We start from the raw sequence: 16693 nt of genomic DNA, 5'->3' as shown, positions 1-16693 counted from the left end.
TGGGACTCTGTGACCCCTAAGCCCTGCTTAATCCTGTCGCCACCTCAGCAACTCCCCGGGTCCCCATGGCCCTCCCTGGGGCCTCTGACGAGAGTTTCCCTCGGGCTTTCCTAAGAGAATTTGGCCTCTTCCCAAGAAACTCACAATGACCAGATCTGCATTTATGGACTTTGTTCCAGAACCTGTGAGCCTCTCCCAACCCTTCAGATCCCCCTAAGGGTCTACAGAAGCTGACAGGTTCCTCCTCCCTCCCTGGCAGAGGTGGATGGTGACGGGGGGAGGGGGGTTGGGTGGGGGGTAAGGCAGAGTACTTGCTGGGATGAATCGTGTGAGGTGACTGTGCCCTGAGCTCCCAAGCCGCCTCAGTGACCTCCATCAACGCCCCAGGGAGCCAGAGCCCTGCCTCCGTGCGGAGGTAGGCGTGGGGTCAGCTCAGACCCGGTGGGCCTCAGGTTCAGAGCCCTTGCCCTTTGGGCTCCAAAAGCGTAGCGGGTGTGATTTGCTGTCTTCGCAGAGATTGGGGCACTGAACGGGCAGCCTGAGTGTCACCCAAGACAGCGGGTCCTGGCAAAAGTTAGAATGTCCTGACTTGCTTTCACTGTCACCTAGAATTTCCCAACAGTTTTAAGCCCCCCATAGGATTTCATCACGACACTTTTTAATTGTGTTATCTGTCTGTGTCACAGAGCCATCAAAATGTTCCCCAGGGGCGCCTGGGTGGCTTGGTCGGTTGGGCGTCCGACTTCGGCTCAGGTCATGATCTCACGGTCCAGTGAGTTCGAGCCCCGCATCGGGCTCTGTGCTGACAGCTCAGAGCCTGGAGCCTGTTTCAGATTCTGTGTCTCCCTCTCTCTCTGCCCCTCCCTTGTTCATGCTCTGTCTCTCTCTGTCTCAAAAATAAATAAACGTTAAAAAAAAAATTAAAAAAAAAAAAATGTTCCCCAAATTCCAACCCACCTTCAAGTGGCTTTCTGCTCCCAGAGGCTCTGCTGGTTACCATCACTCTTCCTCTGAGGAGAAACCTCACCTACCTCCTTAGCCGTCTTTCCGAAGTGGATGGATCTATAAGAGAAGAGCATTTGCTGAATGGTCGGGGGGGGGGGGGGGGGGGGTCGCTGCTTAAAATTTTAATCTTCAAAAAATCATTCCTGAAAACCTTTCCATCTGATCAATTGCAGTGCCCCGGGGGCAAAGCCCTACAGTAGTCAGCAGGCTAAGGGGCAGGCGGGTCACTTGAAGACCCTGGAGGCCAGCCCCAGGGGCCGGGTCTCATGTCACCAGTGGAAGGGTGGAAGCAGGCCCCAGCAGGGCAAGTGGGCTGCAGGAGGGAGGAGGTGCAGGAACTGGCTGCGGGTAGCCCGAGGGAGTCCAGAAAGCGCGCGGCCCCGGGGCGCCAGAGGCAGCCCGCGCCCTGGGGCCCTGACACAGTGCGGGTGGAAGGGAGGCCAATCAGTAGGGGGCGCCCGCGGGCCGGGCGGACACGGGGAGCGCCACCGCGGGTGGCCACTGGGGGGCGCCCTCATTCCCCACGCAGCAGACGCCTGCGCGGGATGCCGACTGGGGGCGCCGTCGCGAGAGGAGCACCGCGGCGCAGAAGCGGCTACTCCCCATGGAGCCTCAGTGCAGGACGCGGGCCCGCAGGCAGGGCCCCCAGGGCCGCAGGGCCTCTGCCGTTGTGCTGCTGCTGCTGCTGGTGCTGCTGCTGCTGAGGCCCGCTGGTGAGCCCCGTCCCGCTCCCCGCCCCCCTCCCCCGGGCCCTCCCCGGGCCTCGTCTGACCCCTCTGCGTCCTTCCGCAGGCCGCCTGGCGGACCAGACTCCCGGGACACCCTCCAAGCCTGCTCTGGCCGCCCCTGGCGTCCCCTGTGCACCCACTGCCACCTGCCCCTCAGGCGGGCCTCGCCTTCCTCGCCAGGCCCCCACCGTCCTGTCGCCGCCCTTGACCCTCCAGACCAGCCCTGTTTCTAAAGAAGGCATCAGCTTATTTCCCAGTGAGTACCATGGACTCCCGGGGGGGGGGGGCGGGGGGGGGAGGAGGGTGCGGGGCAGTCTTGAGGACCTCTGACCCATAGGGACGGAGGGCGCGGAGGAGGAAGGGGCAGGGAGGAGTGGGAAGAGACGTTCCTTTTCCAAGGGTTCATTGAGCATCTACCGTGGGCCGGGCCCCCATCCTGGTGAGGTAGGAGGCCAGGAAAGTTGGCGGAGCCTGCGGCGGGCTGCATGTCCCTACGTCCCTGAACTGACCCAGGCTTCCAGCCAAGGACTTAGGGGATCTCCAGGATAGGTTTCAGGGAGCCTTGGGGTGGGAGCCTTGCAGCAGTGGCTCTCCAGCATGTTGAACAGAGACCCGCGGAATCACTCCTTATCCTGGAACTCCCTGCGCACAGTTTAGCTGCCACAGAAAGGCTCTCACACAGGACCCAGTGCGTGCAGACCTCCCCTCTCCTATGTTAGCCTTGGCAAACGCTGGTCCTGGCCCATGCACCCTCATCTCACAATCCACGAATCTCCCTGGAAAAACCCTGGAGGGGGGCTGCTGTGAGGTCGGAGATGTGCGTCTTCAGTTTGAAAACTTTTTCCAAAGTGGCTGCACGCGCTGACACTCGCTCCAGCGGGGAGTGAGCGGTCCGGGGCGGTAATCCTCACCAATACATGGTGTCAGGGACCCTGGAGTTGGCCTGGCAGGTGGGGTGGAGCGGAACCTCACTGTGATGCAAGTCGGCGTTTCCCTGAGGACTCACAGGGCTGAACAGCTTCTGTGTTGGCTGGCTGCTGGGGTTCCCTCCTCGGGATGTGTCTGTTCATGCACGTGGCTCCTTTTTCTCTTGGGTCGTCTGGTTTGTTTTCCTCACTGAGTCACAGGAGGGGTTCCCAGAGGAGGGAGAGGGGTCTGCCTTGGCCAAAGTAGGGGGCGCCAGATGGAAACATGGATGAGTTTCTGGAGGTTCTGGCCAGAGCTCAGGGGCTTGTCGGCCAGGACAAAGGGGCCAGTGCTGCACCAGGCTGGTGGCTGGGAATGCCCTGGGGCCTGGGACCAGAGAGGGGGATTGCTTGGGGAGCACTGAGGCCCTTTGGAGACTGCAGACCTCAGTCCTCACGTGGACAGCATCATAACAGGGTGACCAGTGGGGAAAGAGAACCACCGCATGAGCGTGGGCCAGCAGCCCGAGAGGCGGGAAATCGGGCTGAAGGGAGGGGTGGGAAGGCGACTTGCGATGGGGCTGGAAGGTCCCATCCTGCATCAAACTCTCACCTTCCTCCTCAGCCTGCGGCTCCTCCTTCGAGGAAGACCCCACCCTCAGGGACCCAGAGGCCATGGCTCGACGGTGGCCGTGGATGGTCAGTGTGCGGGCCAATGGCACACATATCTGTGCAGGCACCCTCATTGCCTCCCAGTGGGTGCTGACCGTGGCCCACTGCCTGATCCGGTGAGTCGGGACCTAGGTTGGTGGGTAGAAAGGCGTCTGGAGCCACTGGGGCCCAGTCATTCCTGGCAGCTGGTCCCTCGGCAGCAACTGTGGCCTCTTCAGAACCCCACGGGCCCAGCCTCAGTCCCACTTCAGCTCTTAGCAGGTGGAGGCTGAGTCCTGCAGATTCCTTCTGGGTTCAAGCCGGGTGCTTGCTCCCCTCACCTGGCTCCCCAGTCCTGAGCCTTCATGCCACAGATAGGACGGGGGGGGGGCTTGGAAGCCAGAGGGCAGGCCTCCTTCCTCCTGTCCACAGAAAGGAGCTCCCAATTCTTTTGTTTCACACCCTTTGCTTTACTTACTCATTCCTCCCTCTGTTCGACTCAAAGCCTTTGACGTTCCTCTGGAGCCAGGCCCCGGCCTGGGTGCTGGGGGCAGGGAGGGGACACATCACTCTTCTTGGGGTGCCAGAGAACACAGATGAGAAGACAGGGGAGTCTGGGCAGTGTGGGGACAAGAGAGGGGGCTGCACATGTTCCAGGGGGCCAAGGCAGCAGCCCGGATGCAACATCCATGCTGGCTTCGAGGGCTGACCACGGAAAAGCATGCTCCACGCCTGAAGGCCGAGGTGGAGACTTCAGGGGCATGCCGGGAAAGGAGGCTGGAGGGCGAGGCCGCGGATGCTTGCCTTGATTGAGTGTGTTGGGCCCCTGTCACTTCCAGGGCCCAGCACGGGCTGCCAGACAGAGAGTCCAGAGTTTGGAACCAGAGAAAAATGGTCCACATCCCAGCTCTGCCACTTCCTAACTGTGTAGCCTTGAGCTGTTTGCTGGGCTCCTCTGAGCCTCGGTTTTCCTCTCCACAAAGTCAAGGGTTGTTGTGAAAGCTGGACCACACGGTCTGTGCGCAGGGCCCTGTCCACATCTGTCGTGAGAGAAAGGCCTGGGGGGCTTGAAGCAGGTGGGTGGCCTGCCTGGGTTTGCTCAGAGTACAACAGGGGGGTGGGGGCGGGGGTGGGGTGCCTGGAGCTGATGACAGACCCCCGTCGTGGTTCTCCCAGGAATGATTTTATCTATTCAGTGCGGGCGGGGAGCCCAAGGATTGACCAGATATCTCAGACTACCGCCGACGTGCCGGCACTCCAGGTCATCGTGAACGAGAGGTACCAGTCTCATCGGTACTGGTCCTGGGTGGGCCAGGCCAACAACATTGCCCTTGTCAAGCTTGCATGGGCACTCAAGTACAACACGTACGTCTGGCCCATCTGCCTGCCTAACTTGGACTTCCAGGTGAAGGATCACTCTGTCTGCACTGTGACAGGCTGGGGACTCCCCAGGGTTGATGGTGAGTCAGAGCCTCCCCAGACTGCTTGGGTGGGGAGCGTGTGGGAGAGGACCCAGGTGCAGGCCCGAGTCTGAGACATCTTCTTGTCCGGCTCTCATCTCCTCCCCCTTGGGGGTCTCGGCAGTGAGTGCGCTGTAGCCGTTCAGGCCTTAGAGGCCCCAGAGTGCCCATGAACCCCCCGCCCCAGGCCGGGGCATGTAAACAGGACTTCCTTGAAGGCAGAGGGAGTGGAGAGTAATATCTTGCTGACTGCACGCAGTCGTAGGACATCAGGACTTGAAGCAGGACGTCTTGAAGTGCCATGAACGAGGTTCTGTAAAAAGATCCCCCGACGCCTCACATGGTTGGTTAAGGGCAGTCCGCACCCAAAGGCTGGGAGTCACTCAGAATCCACGTGTGGCTGCCTCCTGCCCCCAGTGGGCCTCAATCCCTTTGTCACCCCAAGGGATGGAGCAAGGCCCGAAGAGCAGGCTGTCGTCCCAGGCCCCCCCAGGGGGCATTTCTTTAGGAGTCTGACGAGTGCCCAGTCCATTTAGGGAGCTCCTCTTTTTCACAAGAGAGGTGCTCTTGCCTGTGGCTTCACCGAGCCAACTTGCCTAAAAAGAGCAGCTCCACCCTGGGGGTGGGGGTGGCTGTGGCTGTTTGTCTTTCCTGCCGTGGCCTGTCTGGGGAACGGCTGGGGATGGTTGGAAGTCTGTCCCCCAGGGGCTCCTGGCTAGAGACAAAGACACACTGGTGAGAGGGAGGAGGGGGAGGAGGAGGAGAGAGAGAAGCACACAGTGCCTGGGGCCCACAGAGGGGGGTCTGGGCTAGTGAGGGCAGAAGAGGCCTTTGGGGAGGGCTTGAGCAAAGCAGGGAGTTGGACCGGAGTGGGGCCGGGCAGGCCTTGGGAGCAGAAGGGTCAGAAGCCAAGCTGCTGAGGCAGGAACGGACCCCGTGGACTAGACTCTGTAGGGGTGAGAGCAGACCCAGCAAGGACAGACTGAGGGCAGCCTGTTCCAAGCTGTCCATGGGGGGCCGTTTGAGAGGTTGGAGGAGCGGCCAGGAGCAGGGAGGAGGGCCGCCAGGCTTGCAGCAGTGAGAGCACCAAGCCTGAGCTGTGGGGGGCCTGCCCCACAGGCATGTGGCCCCAGTTCCGGACCATTCAGGAGAAGGAAGTCACCATCCTGAACAACAAAAAATGCAACCAGTTCTACCACAAGTTTTCCAAAGTCCCCTCTATGGTCCAGATCGTGGACTCCCAGATGGTTTGTGCCGAGGACTCCGACAGGGAACACTTCTGCTATGTGAGTGCTCCTCTTCGTGCTCCCTCACCTCCAAGGGTGCACGGCCAGGAGGGGTGCTGGGGTGCAGGGCAGCGGGGCTGGAAGGGGAAGGGACAGGAGCACGGAGGGAGGGGTGAGAGAGAAGGGGGGGCAGTGGGAAGACGGGGGGTCGGGACCTGGCATGAGAGAGGGGAGATGAACCCCTCTGAGGGAGGGTCTCCTGAGTCTGGATCTCGAGGGCACCCCCTGGGCAGGGTGATGGGGGGCTGTGGGAGAGATGTGCTGTGAGGTCCCTGCTTGTCCTTGAGCTGGGGCAGGTCTCCCTCCAGCCACACCTGGCCCCCCTGACCCTTTTCGTTCCACCACCCCTCCCCACAGGAGAGAAGCGGTGAGCCCCTGGTCTGTCCTCTGGACACCACGTGGTACCTGGTGGGACTGGTGAGCTGGGGCCCAGGTTGCGAAAAGAGCAAGGCCCCGCCCATCTACCTACAGGTCACCTCCTACCGTCACTGGATCTGGGAACACGTCAATGGGCAGGCCCTGCCAGCCCCGTCCAGGGCCCTGCTCCTGGTGCTAGCGCTGCCCCTCAGCCTCCTTGTTGCCCTCTGACACCCTCGTGCCGTCCCCGGGGGGTGCCGTCCTCCCCCTCTGAGCCCAGAATGCTGCAGGTGTAGCTCTCCCAGCCCCGCAAAGTGGGGCAGAGATGAGGTGCTCAATTAAACACTTTTCTTCCACAAGCCTCCTCCTTCCTGGGTGCGCTCGAGTGGGAGGTGAGCAAGCCAGACGGGGGTTTGATGGGGGGACTCCAGACCGTCTCTATTGAAAAGCGCAGAGCCCCCCACCCCCTCCCCGGGTCTGCCTCCATCTCTAGGTTTGGGGTGGCTCTCGCAGAAGGTGGGAGTGTATAGGGACGATACTGGGGTGATGGATGGCCTAGAATGTTCTGTCCGGGCTCAAGCTGGGCTGCCAGGACGCAGAGTGAGGCTGGGGTAAAGGTGCAGCTCTGTCTGGGCCCCGCAGGCGAGTGTGTTCTTTTCTGTGATACTTTCCTTGACTTTGGTGGCTGGAACACACCCTGTCATTGCCCTGAAGCACCGTAGTGAACTCTGATTGTCCAGCCCTGCCCCCTGCCTAGAGACTGGAGCAGGTGCCCACTGGGACCAGACGTTATCTGCCAGCAGCCATGCCTGTCCATAAAAGAGCAGCGGAGGCCCCGGGGCAGAGGCCAGGGAGCAGCTGGCAGGGCAGATGGAGCTCAGGCCTGGACCCCCGAGGCTTTACCAGCTGGTTCTCTGTTTGACTTCAAGTGGCCCCTGCTCCTCTGGGCCTCTGTTGCCTGGGCCACACAGGAGGGTCCTGGCCTGTATGGGTCTAATGACCTTTGCCACAACCTGAACCTGCTGTATGAGAAGCCCGTAAGGCTGGACCCTGAGGGCAGAGTCAGGGTTCCTGCCTGGCGGACTGAGCTCTCAGTGCCCACAGCAGGTCCTCTGCAATTTCTCTGCCCCCTCGCTGCTCCGTGACTCGTGTCTACCTGTAGACTCGTGTCTTCTTGTAGAACAGTGATCCAGCTGTAGGTCAGAATCCAGATTTGACTCCTCCGTGTCCCCAGCACAAGGCTCAGGCCACGGAAGGCCTACTGAAAGCCACAAAGTGGAGGGGAGGGGAGCGGAGAACGGGCGGCTTCCTCCCCCGTTTTAATGCCCAGCAGGCTGCGGCTGTCCCTCTGCCTCTCGGCCGCCACCTCTCCCTCCAGCTCATCCTAACTCAGGCTGGGAGAATAGTCAGGGGAGGGAGCTTCAGCTTGGCCCGTGCCACCCGTCACTGCCATGTCACCCTCCACATAAATGCTTCAGGGATAGGGCGTCCTGAGGGGTCATCTCAGGTCACTCGGGTACGAGAAGGCACTCAGCTTTATTTACAAGTGTCTGCAGGCTGCCGAGGCAGCGAGAGATTTTCCAGCAGCTTCCCCAGCTCAGGAGCCTCTGGTTTCCAGGCTCAGACCTGAGCGCCTCAGCGGAGGTTCGCTGTCATCTGGAAACCCCTCTGAGTGTCCTGTCCCCAAAGATTCAGTCTCTAGGTGACTTGACATCTTGACTCCCTGGATCCCCAAGATGGGGCCCAAGTACCAGCTTTCTTCCCCTCTCCCTTTGGCCTACTGGTCTCAGCCTTCTGCACCCCTGACCCAGCCCTGCAGCTCCCAGCCCTGAGCCCCCAGGCCTTCCGCTCAGGCCCCCAGCAGCCTCCACTCCATTGCAGTTGCTTGGCACAGGGTATCTGCTGGGCTGGAGCCCCTGTTTCTGGGTCTCTCTGTTCACCATCCCGGCCAGCACCCCCACGGGGCCTAGAACAGTTTTCTGGCCACCAGGGCTGCTGTCTAGCCAGGTCTGAGAGCTGAAGCTTCCCCCAGACACCCTCTGCCTCCTTGTGGCTGTTCTGGGCATGGCCTCACACTGCAGCCCATCCAGTTTGGCCATCCCCTTCGGAGAGAGGAAACTGCTTCCCGTCAACCCTGTAGAGCCACTGCTGTTCCTGACGGAAGGGACAGAGGCACGTCCGGGTGGGTGTGATCTGGATCTGCAGGGCAACAGTGGCCAGAGACCACGTTGGCTGAACAGCCACATGGGTGAGGCGACAGGAGCTGAGTCCATGCCGGGAGGCAGGACACCTGAGGCAGTCCTGTCTCTGCCCCTGACAGGCCGTAGCGATGGGGCCTCAGCCACCCCGTCGGAGCTGAGAAGAGGGTGTTCTGCAACCTCTGTGGTCCATGTGTGAGCTTGGAGTCCGAGATGCCTGGAGCCTGGCCTGGACTTGAGCCCCAGGGCTATCCAGCCCCAGCTGCCACCTCCAGGAAGCCCTTCTCATTTTTCTCCTTTCTTCTTCTTGGCCTCATTCTTTTCATCCTCCTCTACCTTGATGGCCACTGTGTCCACGCTATCCTTCTTCTTCTTCTTCTTATCCTCTGTGGGGTAGAGGAAAGGCAGGTAGCGGGAGTGAGGCAGGGTCCTAGGGCCCCCACCAGAGCCTCCCACATCCAGCCCTTCACTTCTTCCTTCCTACCGAACTTCTCCTGCCTGCAGAAGAGCTCCGGGTGTAACTTGCCTCTGGGTCTCTCTCACTCGGGCCCATTTCTGTGCTCTGGTCTCCAGGGACAGGTTTGGGGCAGAGGCAGGGAGCAGGGCCACTCTTGGTGGCAGGACTGAGGGTCTGGCTGGCTCGGCAGGGACAGGCGGTGGTGCGGCTGGGGGCCCCTCCCTGGTCTGCTCACCTCCGGGGATTTCTGTGAGCTCGTTGAGGGGCGGCACAGTCTCCAGTTTGTCCGTGTACATCTTGGCTGCCTTTCGCTGCAGGTACCGGGCTTCGATCTCCTTCCGGGTCCGTGGCACGCGGCAGTTGAAGACACAGCACAGAGTGATAACTGTAGGGACGACAGAGCAGGCCTGGCCGAGGCTGGAGCTCAGACGCCCCAGGAATGGTGCCCACATTGCAGACCTGCCTTCATCTACCTAAATGTGTCTCACCCAAGAGACTCTGGCAGAAGGCTCTGCGTTTGGACAGAACCCCTGTGGGCTCTGGGATTTCCGAGGTCAGCTCAGCAATTTCCAGAGCAGGACTGGCTTCACACGGGGGCCCGCTCTTGGAAGGGCCTCGCGCTTGGCTTAATGCTCTGCCGTCAATGTTCTTAGCAATTTGTGAGCAAGGGGTCTCATACTTTCGTTTTGCCCTGGACCCTAACTCGTGTCATTGGTCTCAGTTTCTGACTCGATTGAGGCCCCTGGAGGGCAGGGCAGAGGACTGCACGGTGACTCACGCTACAGCTACCTGGAGGCTGTCCTGTGTTCCCACCCGGGTCTCTCGGCTCCTAGTAATTCCTAGGTTTTCCTCCCCAGGCTCCTGAGAGGACCTCAGACACTGGAGGACGTAGCTGTGTCCTCCTCAACCCCCCTGAGGACAAGCCTGAGGTCCTCCTGGCCGTGAGAGCCCACGAGAGCCCACGAGAGGGCACAGACCCTGCCCTGGGGCGTTCACCTCCCACAGTTATTCCAGGAGCGGTTTTCCGGCTCAGGGCAGCTGTGCCCACGCGAGCTGGGCCAGGGAACGAAGCTGGACTGTCTAGTGATGGGCAGGGCAGTGCTGGGCTGCCAGGGCCCGGCTGGACTGAGTTTATTTTTCTAAGGCCCCACAGTCTGACCACCTTGGCCCCAGCCTCAGGGGAGGGGACGGGGCTGCTTCCTATTATAAATCAGATGACAAGACATAACTTCCTGGCAGACTCCTGGGGGCAGGACGGCCAAGCGGGACAAGCCAGGCCTATTTTAGGGAAGATGCATCAGACCAGTGTAGCCGGGGCTGGAGCACCCTTTGGAGTCAACTGGTGTGACTCTTTCAGCCAAATATCGTGGCCCCGCTAAGTCTCCCCCAGGTTCACAGAATGAAAAACAAGGAAGGAAGGAAGGAATGCATGCGTGCATGAGATGGCCTCAAAGCCTTTGCTGCTCAGGACAGAACTGGACTCCCGAATGGGTGGGTAGGGGGAGCTAACAGCATCCGGGCACTCTGGGGGGCTGCACGAGGCCCCAGCAGTAGGTCTGTACCTTGCTGTCCAGGGGTAAATGGCAAACCTTTCTTATCCGGAGAGCTGGGTTCTGGTCTTCTCCAGACCCTTGTGTGTAGGCCTATGGCCCTAGTCCTACCACCGGCTTGGGCGGTCTCTTCCAGCCACCCCACCAGGCACGTCCTCTGACCGTGCTTACTCAGGTTCTCCACAGAGGCTGGTCCCAGGCTCTATGAGGCCTCAGCTTTGCAGGGAGCTCAGCCATTGGCAGCTGGAGCAGGGCCCACACACCGCCCCTTGCCTGCCCCACCCAGCCTGGCCCAGTCACTTCTCTTCAACGAAGGGAAAAAAACAACGCGTTTTGGATCGAGTCCCAGGGCCCAGGCAGGGGCTTGGAATGTGAGTCCCCAGGCTGGAAGGACCTCCAGAGGCACCCCCACCCAACCCCAGCCCCTCTGCACGAGGTTCTGGGCCCAAGCAGCCGGGAAAGCAGGAAAGAGGTTTCCTCTCCAGGAGATGCCATCCCTACTCCCCAGGGCCCTGCATGGAGCCTTGCATGGAAGGTAACAAGTGGTGCCCTGCTGCTCAGAAGACTTTGGGACTCTCCCTTCCTCTCCCTTCCTCTTTCCTAGGAAGCAGGGTGAGGAGTAGGGGCTGGTGTGTGTGCTTCATGTCCAAGCCCCTCTTCGGGTCTGTCACTGCAACTTTCTTGTGTGGCCCTGGGCACCTCCACTGTCCGGGGCCCAGCAGAGTCTGGAGAGGCCGTTCTGTGTTTAGAGGCCCCTCAGTGCCTTCACCCCTGCTCCGTGGAGTGCCCCGGAGCTGCTCCCTGGACACGCACCCTGCACTGCTCCTTATGGGCAGATGCTCTTGGTGCTGCGGGTTGGGGGGCACGGTTTCCTCTCTGAGCACCTGGGCTGGGGCTGTAACCACAACGGTGTCAGTAGGGCCTCCAGAGAGACGCCTGACTGATTCTCACCTTGGCTAGGAATGAAATGTAGCCCCTTGGTCAGATCCTGCTCCCACCCCAGTCATGAAGAAATGGTGGTGGGGGTGTGCGTGGAGACTTTCCCACAAGGAGGGCCTTTCTGGTGCCAGGAGAAACAGATGCAAATCAGATGTCCCTGTCTCCCTCGGAGTCCTCACATCTGGGTGGGCCCTCTGCTGTGGCGCTGCCCTCCAGGGGACCTCATCCTGAGCCAGCTCCAGCTCGAACTTATCTGACCTGGGGGGCACGCAGTAAAAGTCCTCTAGGGGTCACCTGAGACCTTGTGTGGAGGCCATTCCGTCTCTGCTCTGCCCGCACCATGCCCTCTGCCTGGAATTCTTGGGGGGGCAGCCTACCCAGCCAAACCGCATGCGTCCCCGCACGCATCCGCAGTGGAGAGGACCCTCCTCTGTGAAGCTTGTGCAGGGCGAGGGGGTTTTCTGTCCCTTCGTTGCCCGCATCTCCCCCAAACCTCTGACGTGTAGGAACCTTCGTCAGACTCTGCTTTGCACCCTGGTGGTCTCCCTATCCACCGACATTTCTCTGCCCTCTTTCTCCAACTCCAGACCCCTGCTCTGGAAGGGCCGAAGGGGGCACGCCAAGCCCATCTCTGTTGCGAGCTGGAGTCAAGCAACTCAGTCCCAGGAGAGGAAGGGGTCCCTTGCTCTTAATGGAGGTGGGTGCGAGTCGTTCCAGGGGGACGGGATCTGACAAGGCAGGGTTTGCAGCCTGGGAGCCACATCTGCCGGGTGTCTGGGGAGCCTCCAGGCTGGGCTGCGGCCAAGGATGGCCTTGCTGGGGCTTCTGGGTGTGGGCCCTTTAAGCCTGGCCAAACTGCAGGAGAAGCATCAGGAGGCCAGCGATAGGGAAAAATGACACGTCCTCATCCTGGTTCAGTGGAGTCCCCTGTAATTACCGTAATTGCCATGTGGCTGTGTCCCAGTTGGGCAGAATACTTCAGGTCACCACCAGCCTGTCAGCCCTCCACAGGGACTTTGTGTAGATCAGGAGGTGCCAGAAACCACAGTGGGCCTCCTGCGGGCGACTGGCCTGCTTGTACTGCCCGGAATTGCTGCTCTGAGCCCCTGGGGGTGGTGCCGGGGGGGGGGGGTGCAGGGGGTGGAGTGGGGTGGGAGAGGGCGGGGAGCAGCTACTCACTGATGGACAACACGAAGAGCGAGAAGATGCCCACTACGTGCCAGAGGCGCATGTCCCAGAACACCACGGTCTCCTTGGTCAATGGGGGAGGCTTGGGCTTGGGCGGGGCTGTGCTGGGCTGCAGGTCAGGAGAGAGAAGAATGAGCCAGGCAGAGGCCGGGGGCTGGGGCTGGGCTGAGAGAGGCCCAGGTTTCAGCAAGGACTCAGCCCAAGTGTTTCGGAATCTCCTAGAATCTAGAGTCTTAGACATTCACAGTCAACGTCCTAGACCTTGGGAAGTTCCGGATTTAGAGCAAGGGAAGAAAGCAGCTCCAGAACCATGGAGCCAGGGACCTGGGGTACAAGGGTACTTGGGATGCTTGAGGACACCAAGGCCTGAAGGGGCAAAGGTGGATGGCTTGTCCCAATGAGGTTCAAGGCCCCTTCGGCAGCCTGCTGGTCTCCTCCTGCTCCAGTCCTGGGCCCCCGCAGGCAGATGGGGTCTCAGGACCAAGGCCAGAGACAAGGCAAGGCCTGTGCTGCCCTGGGGGACTTTGCTCTCAAGCACCCTCGGTGTGGGGTGGGTTGTGGAGCTGGACTCAGGGCCCGTGGCTCGGCTGTCTGGCCAGGACGCCCACCAGGTGACCTCAACAGTCACCTATCCTGCCAGAGTCACCTCTTCTGACCAGAAGGATAGGCCAGAGTCTCCTGGGACAGGACCAGATAAATTGTCTGCAATGAGGCAGCGACACCTAGAGGCCGAAAGCTATAAGCATGACTGAAACAAGCCTGTGCAGAGCTTAGCAGGCCACCTCCCACCTTCCCAGTGGGACACAGCCCTGCCCTGGGTGTCTAGGGACACGGCCCTGCCCTGGGGGTCTAGGGGACACGGCCCTGCCCTGGGGTACTAAGGGGACACAGCCCTGCCCTGGGGGTCTAGGGGAACAAGGCCCTGCCCTGGGGGACATAGCCCTGTCCTGGTGGTTCTAGGCAGGACCTGACCCCTGACCCTGACCTAAGGGGCCGAGAGGGATATGACCCTATCTCTGTCACCAAGTTTGGCTGAGGGATGGAGGGGGAGGCGGTTAGTGCTCAGAGGGAGAGAGGACCCTGGGGCATCTGTGGAATTCATTGTCTCCTGATTAACTGAATATGGACCGACCTGAGGAGTCCTTTCTGGCTCTCTGGGAAGGAAAGGCAACTCACAACTCAACCATCCGTCCAGTCTTTCCCCTGGTACATGAGCATGGATTGGCACCTACCACAAATTCCTCATCTAATGAACACCACCCTTCGGCATGTTTGGGGACACTCAGAGAGGATCAGCAACCTGTCCCAGGTAATGCAGGGCATCTCTGTGCTTGGGACTGATACATGATTCCTCAGCTTTTTTCTCTTAACCAGGGTAAACTGGGGTGGGAGACATCTTTCCTCTAGGCCTCAGTTTCTCCATCTGTAAGTTAAACGTGGGGTGGTTCCAAGGTTCTCTGGGAAGCTCTCTCTACCCAAGTAGAGTGGGAAAATTGACAAGAAGATAACCCTCCTCAGCATCACCCCAGGGGCCTGGATCCGTTTGCAGGGTCAGACACATGTGTGTGGGGTCAGGCACATCTGGGGGTTCAGGGCTCATGTGTGTGGGTTGGAGCGCTTAGGGTTTGGGCACATAGTTGTGGGTACAGGGCACACGTGTGGTTGGAGTACGAGCGTGTGGTCAGACATATGTCTGTAGAGTCAGGGCTGGGGTCCTAAGGCTCAGTGTGTCTGGCCTGGCTGGGCTATATGGCTGGAAGACTCTGAGGTCCAGAGAAGAGATCTTGGATTCTGAGCCCGGGGAAGCTGAGAGCCCACTTCTGACACCTTGTTCCAGCCTTGTTCTGGGTGGAATTGAGCTTACAATCTCTCCCTGATAGGGATCTCAGGTAGAGGGTAACACATAAGAGTGGGGCACCTCCTCGTGGTGGGCACTGCTGGGGGGTCTGAACTCTAAAGCTTGGGAGCTCCGGCCTCCATCAGATGGAGGATGATGGCTGCAGGGATCGTGGTGGGCGGTACCGTGGACTCAGCCCTGCCCATCTCTCTGGTGCTTCCCTGGGTCCCCTGGGCTCAGGCTGTAGGCAGATGGCAGGCAGATGGACTCCAAATGCAATTTTCCTTGATGAGCCGGGAGAAGATGTGCTCCTGGGGGCTGAGGGGAAGAGTCCTTGGCTCAGAAGTGATGCAACACCCACCCTCAGCCTTCTGCCACACCCAGGCCAGCTCAGCTCTGCACTGGAAGCCTCAGGGCAGCCACTAAGGGGCCCAGGTACACTCTGTGGGGCTCAAGCCAGCCTGGCTCCCCTTACAGGGACACTGGAGCTGACATCCGACTCCAGCCCAGCATTTTGATCACACCCCCTGGTCTGCAGCAGGGACAGGCTAGTATCGAGGTATAGGGCTCTGTCTTCATGTCTCTCGGATCCTCAGGTTCAGGGCTGTGTCTTCTTAGACCCTCAGGATAAGGCTCTGTCCTCCCTCTCCATCCTGTCTCCTGGCACCTGCCCCCGAGGGCTCTCCTGGGCACCTTGCTGACTCCTGCCTTTCTGTCTCTCTGGCCTCTCCTCTCTGCTTCTGCCTGCACAGGTTCTAACCCCCACTCCTCCCTGGCCCTGCCTCTTGGGCCTTCTTCCTCCGGCCTTGTGTTTCAGAATTCTGGGTCTGGTCTGCCTCTTTGGCTCCCCTTCTCAGCTCAGCAAGAATGGGGTACGGAGGGGCCAGGGAAGCTGCAGGTGGCCCCGACTCTTGCCTTCCCCGCCCTGCCTGGCCCCAGCTGAGCTCCCGAACCCCCCCGGCTGTCCTCCTTCCCTCTTGCTGGGCGGCACGGCAGCTCCCCGCAGTTCTCTCAGCCATGCGCCCTCTCCCAACTTACCCTCCTCCTTCCACACCAGGACCCATCACAACTCTCCCCTGCTCAGAGACCTTTGCCAACTCTCCATTATCACCAGGACCAAGTAAGACCCCTGAGTGAGTCCCTGGGTCCTGGCCTGCCTGCCTCTCCCCTCCAGGGCCAAGTGCTCCACATGGAGTTGAACTCAACACACGGCTGCTCTGTAAAGGGTCTCCTCCTCTTCCTGCCTCTACCCTCCAGCTCGGAAAGCCCTCGCCTGCTTCCTAAGGCTATGTCTCCCCCATTAGTCAGGGGACCCTGAAGGATCTCTGGAGGCAGAAGCTCTTTCCTCTGGCAGACCCTAGGATCAGGGACTAGATCTCCCTTATCAGACTAGATAGAGGTCACTGAAACCAAAGATCATGCCTCTCCCTACACCCCCCCACACCCCGCCCTCATTAGGGCAAAGGCAAGAGGATAAGGGCTGTGTCCCCCAGCGACTGAGCAAGGCTGTATCCCCAGTCAGACCTGGAATCCTTATGATCAGGGTGAGTCTCCCCCACCCGACTAATGTTCCTGAAGTCAGGGGCTGTGCCCTCCCATTAGACCAGGGACCCTAAGATTGGGGGCTGAGTCTCCACCTGGAGCCTGGAAGCCCTCGGGGCAGGGCTGTCACCCCATTAATCCAGGTCCCCTAGGGCAGGAGGAAGGGAAAAAGGCAGCTCCCAAGGCAGAAGGGCGTCCCCAGCCCTCTGCCACGCGGCCACAACCTCCCCGAGCCCCTCGCGTCGGCCCGCCTCACCTCCACCAGCTGCCCGGCGACCCCCGCGAGGCAGAGCCCCAGCGCAACGCCGCCCAGAGCCCACAGGGGCCCCACGCCTCGCCGCTGCCCGGCCATCTTCGCGCCCCGCGGCTCCGGGCGGGCGAGGCCGCAGGTGGGGGGAGCCAGCGACGCGGGGGGCCGGGCGCGGTTGGCCCGGTGACTGCCCCGCCAGGCAGCCGGCGCTGGCGGTGACGATCTGGTCGCAGGCCGCGAGTGGGCATCATTTATTCATCGTCGGTGTCTGGTTCCCTGCCGCCCGCCCCCACATCACCGCGGATGGAGGGCCCGCCCCCCTCCCGGTGGATCCGAGTCC

The 16693-nt window shown here is 60.7% G+C and overlaps 2 protein-coding genes across 2 annotated transcripts; one reads left to right on the top strand and one right to left on the bottom strand.

Annotated features, from left to right (window-relative positions):
• The first annotated feature begins 1226 nt into the window (after positions 1-1226).
• Positions 1227-6751, top strand: PRSS50 (serine protease 50). The gene is made up of 6 exons (XM_060630845.3): positions 1227-1718; positions 1798-1989; positions 3264-3426; positions 4466-4749; positions 5869-6035; positions 6393-6751. Exons 1-6 carry the CDS (start codon positions 1610-1612, stop codon positions 6621-6623), a joined length of 1146 nt encoding a protein of 381 aa, XP_060486828.3. The 5' UTR covers positions 1227-1609; the 3' UTR covers positions 6624-6751.
• A 1158-nt stretch (positions 6752-7909) lies between these two features.
• On the bottom strand, positions 7910-16693 carry TMIE (transmembrane inner ear). The gene is made up of 4 exons (XM_060630844.3): positions 16360-16693; positions 12716-12833; positions 9283-9432; positions 7910-8976 (listed from the first exon to the last, which is right to left on the bottom strand). Exons 1-4 carry the CDS (start codon positions 16453-16455, stop codon positions 8876-8878), a joined length of 465 nt encoding a protein of 154 aa, XP_060486827.3. The 5' UTR covers positions 16456-16693; the 3' UTR covers positions 7910-8875.

The sequence above is a fragment of the Panthera onca genome, chromosome A2 (genome assembly GCF_046562875.1).
Source record: "Panthera onca isolate mPanOnc1 chromosome A2, mPanOnc1 haplotype 2, whole genome shotgun sequence".
Lineage (NCBI taxonomy): Eukaryota > Metazoa > Chordata > Mammalia > Carnivora > Felidae > Panthera > Panthera onca.
Note: the sequence above shows the minus strand (reverse complement) of the source record. Positions and strands in the feature narration are given on the sequence as shown.

Bases quoted from the DNA above. Each gene is read 5' to 3' on its own strand.
- PRSS50 (XM_060630845.3), top strand. From the start codon at position 1,610: ATGGAGCCTCAGTGCAGGACGCGGGCCCGCAGGCAGGGCCCCCAGGGC. The intron at 4,750-5,868 runs GTGAGTCAGAGC...CCTGCCCCACAG, and splicing joins GGGACTCCCCAGGGTTGATG to GCATGTGGCCCCAGTTCCGG. The intron at 6,036-6,392 runs GTGAGTGCTCCT...CCCTCCCCACAG, and splicing joins ACAGGGAACACTTCTGCTAT to GAGAGAAGCGGTGAGCCCCT.
- TMIE (XM_060630844.3), bottom strand. From the start codon at position 16,455: ATGGCCGGGCAGCGGCGAGGCGTGGGGCCCCTGTGGGCTCTGGGCGGC. The intron at 12,834-16,359 runs GTGAGGCGGGCC...CCTGACCTGCAG, and splicing joins TCGCCGGGCAGCTGGTGGAG to CCCAGCACAGCCCCGCCCAA. The intron at 8,977-9,282 runs GTGAGCAGACCA...TCTACCCCACAG, and splicing joins GCTCACAGAAATCCCCGGAG to AGGATAAGAAGAAGAAGAAG.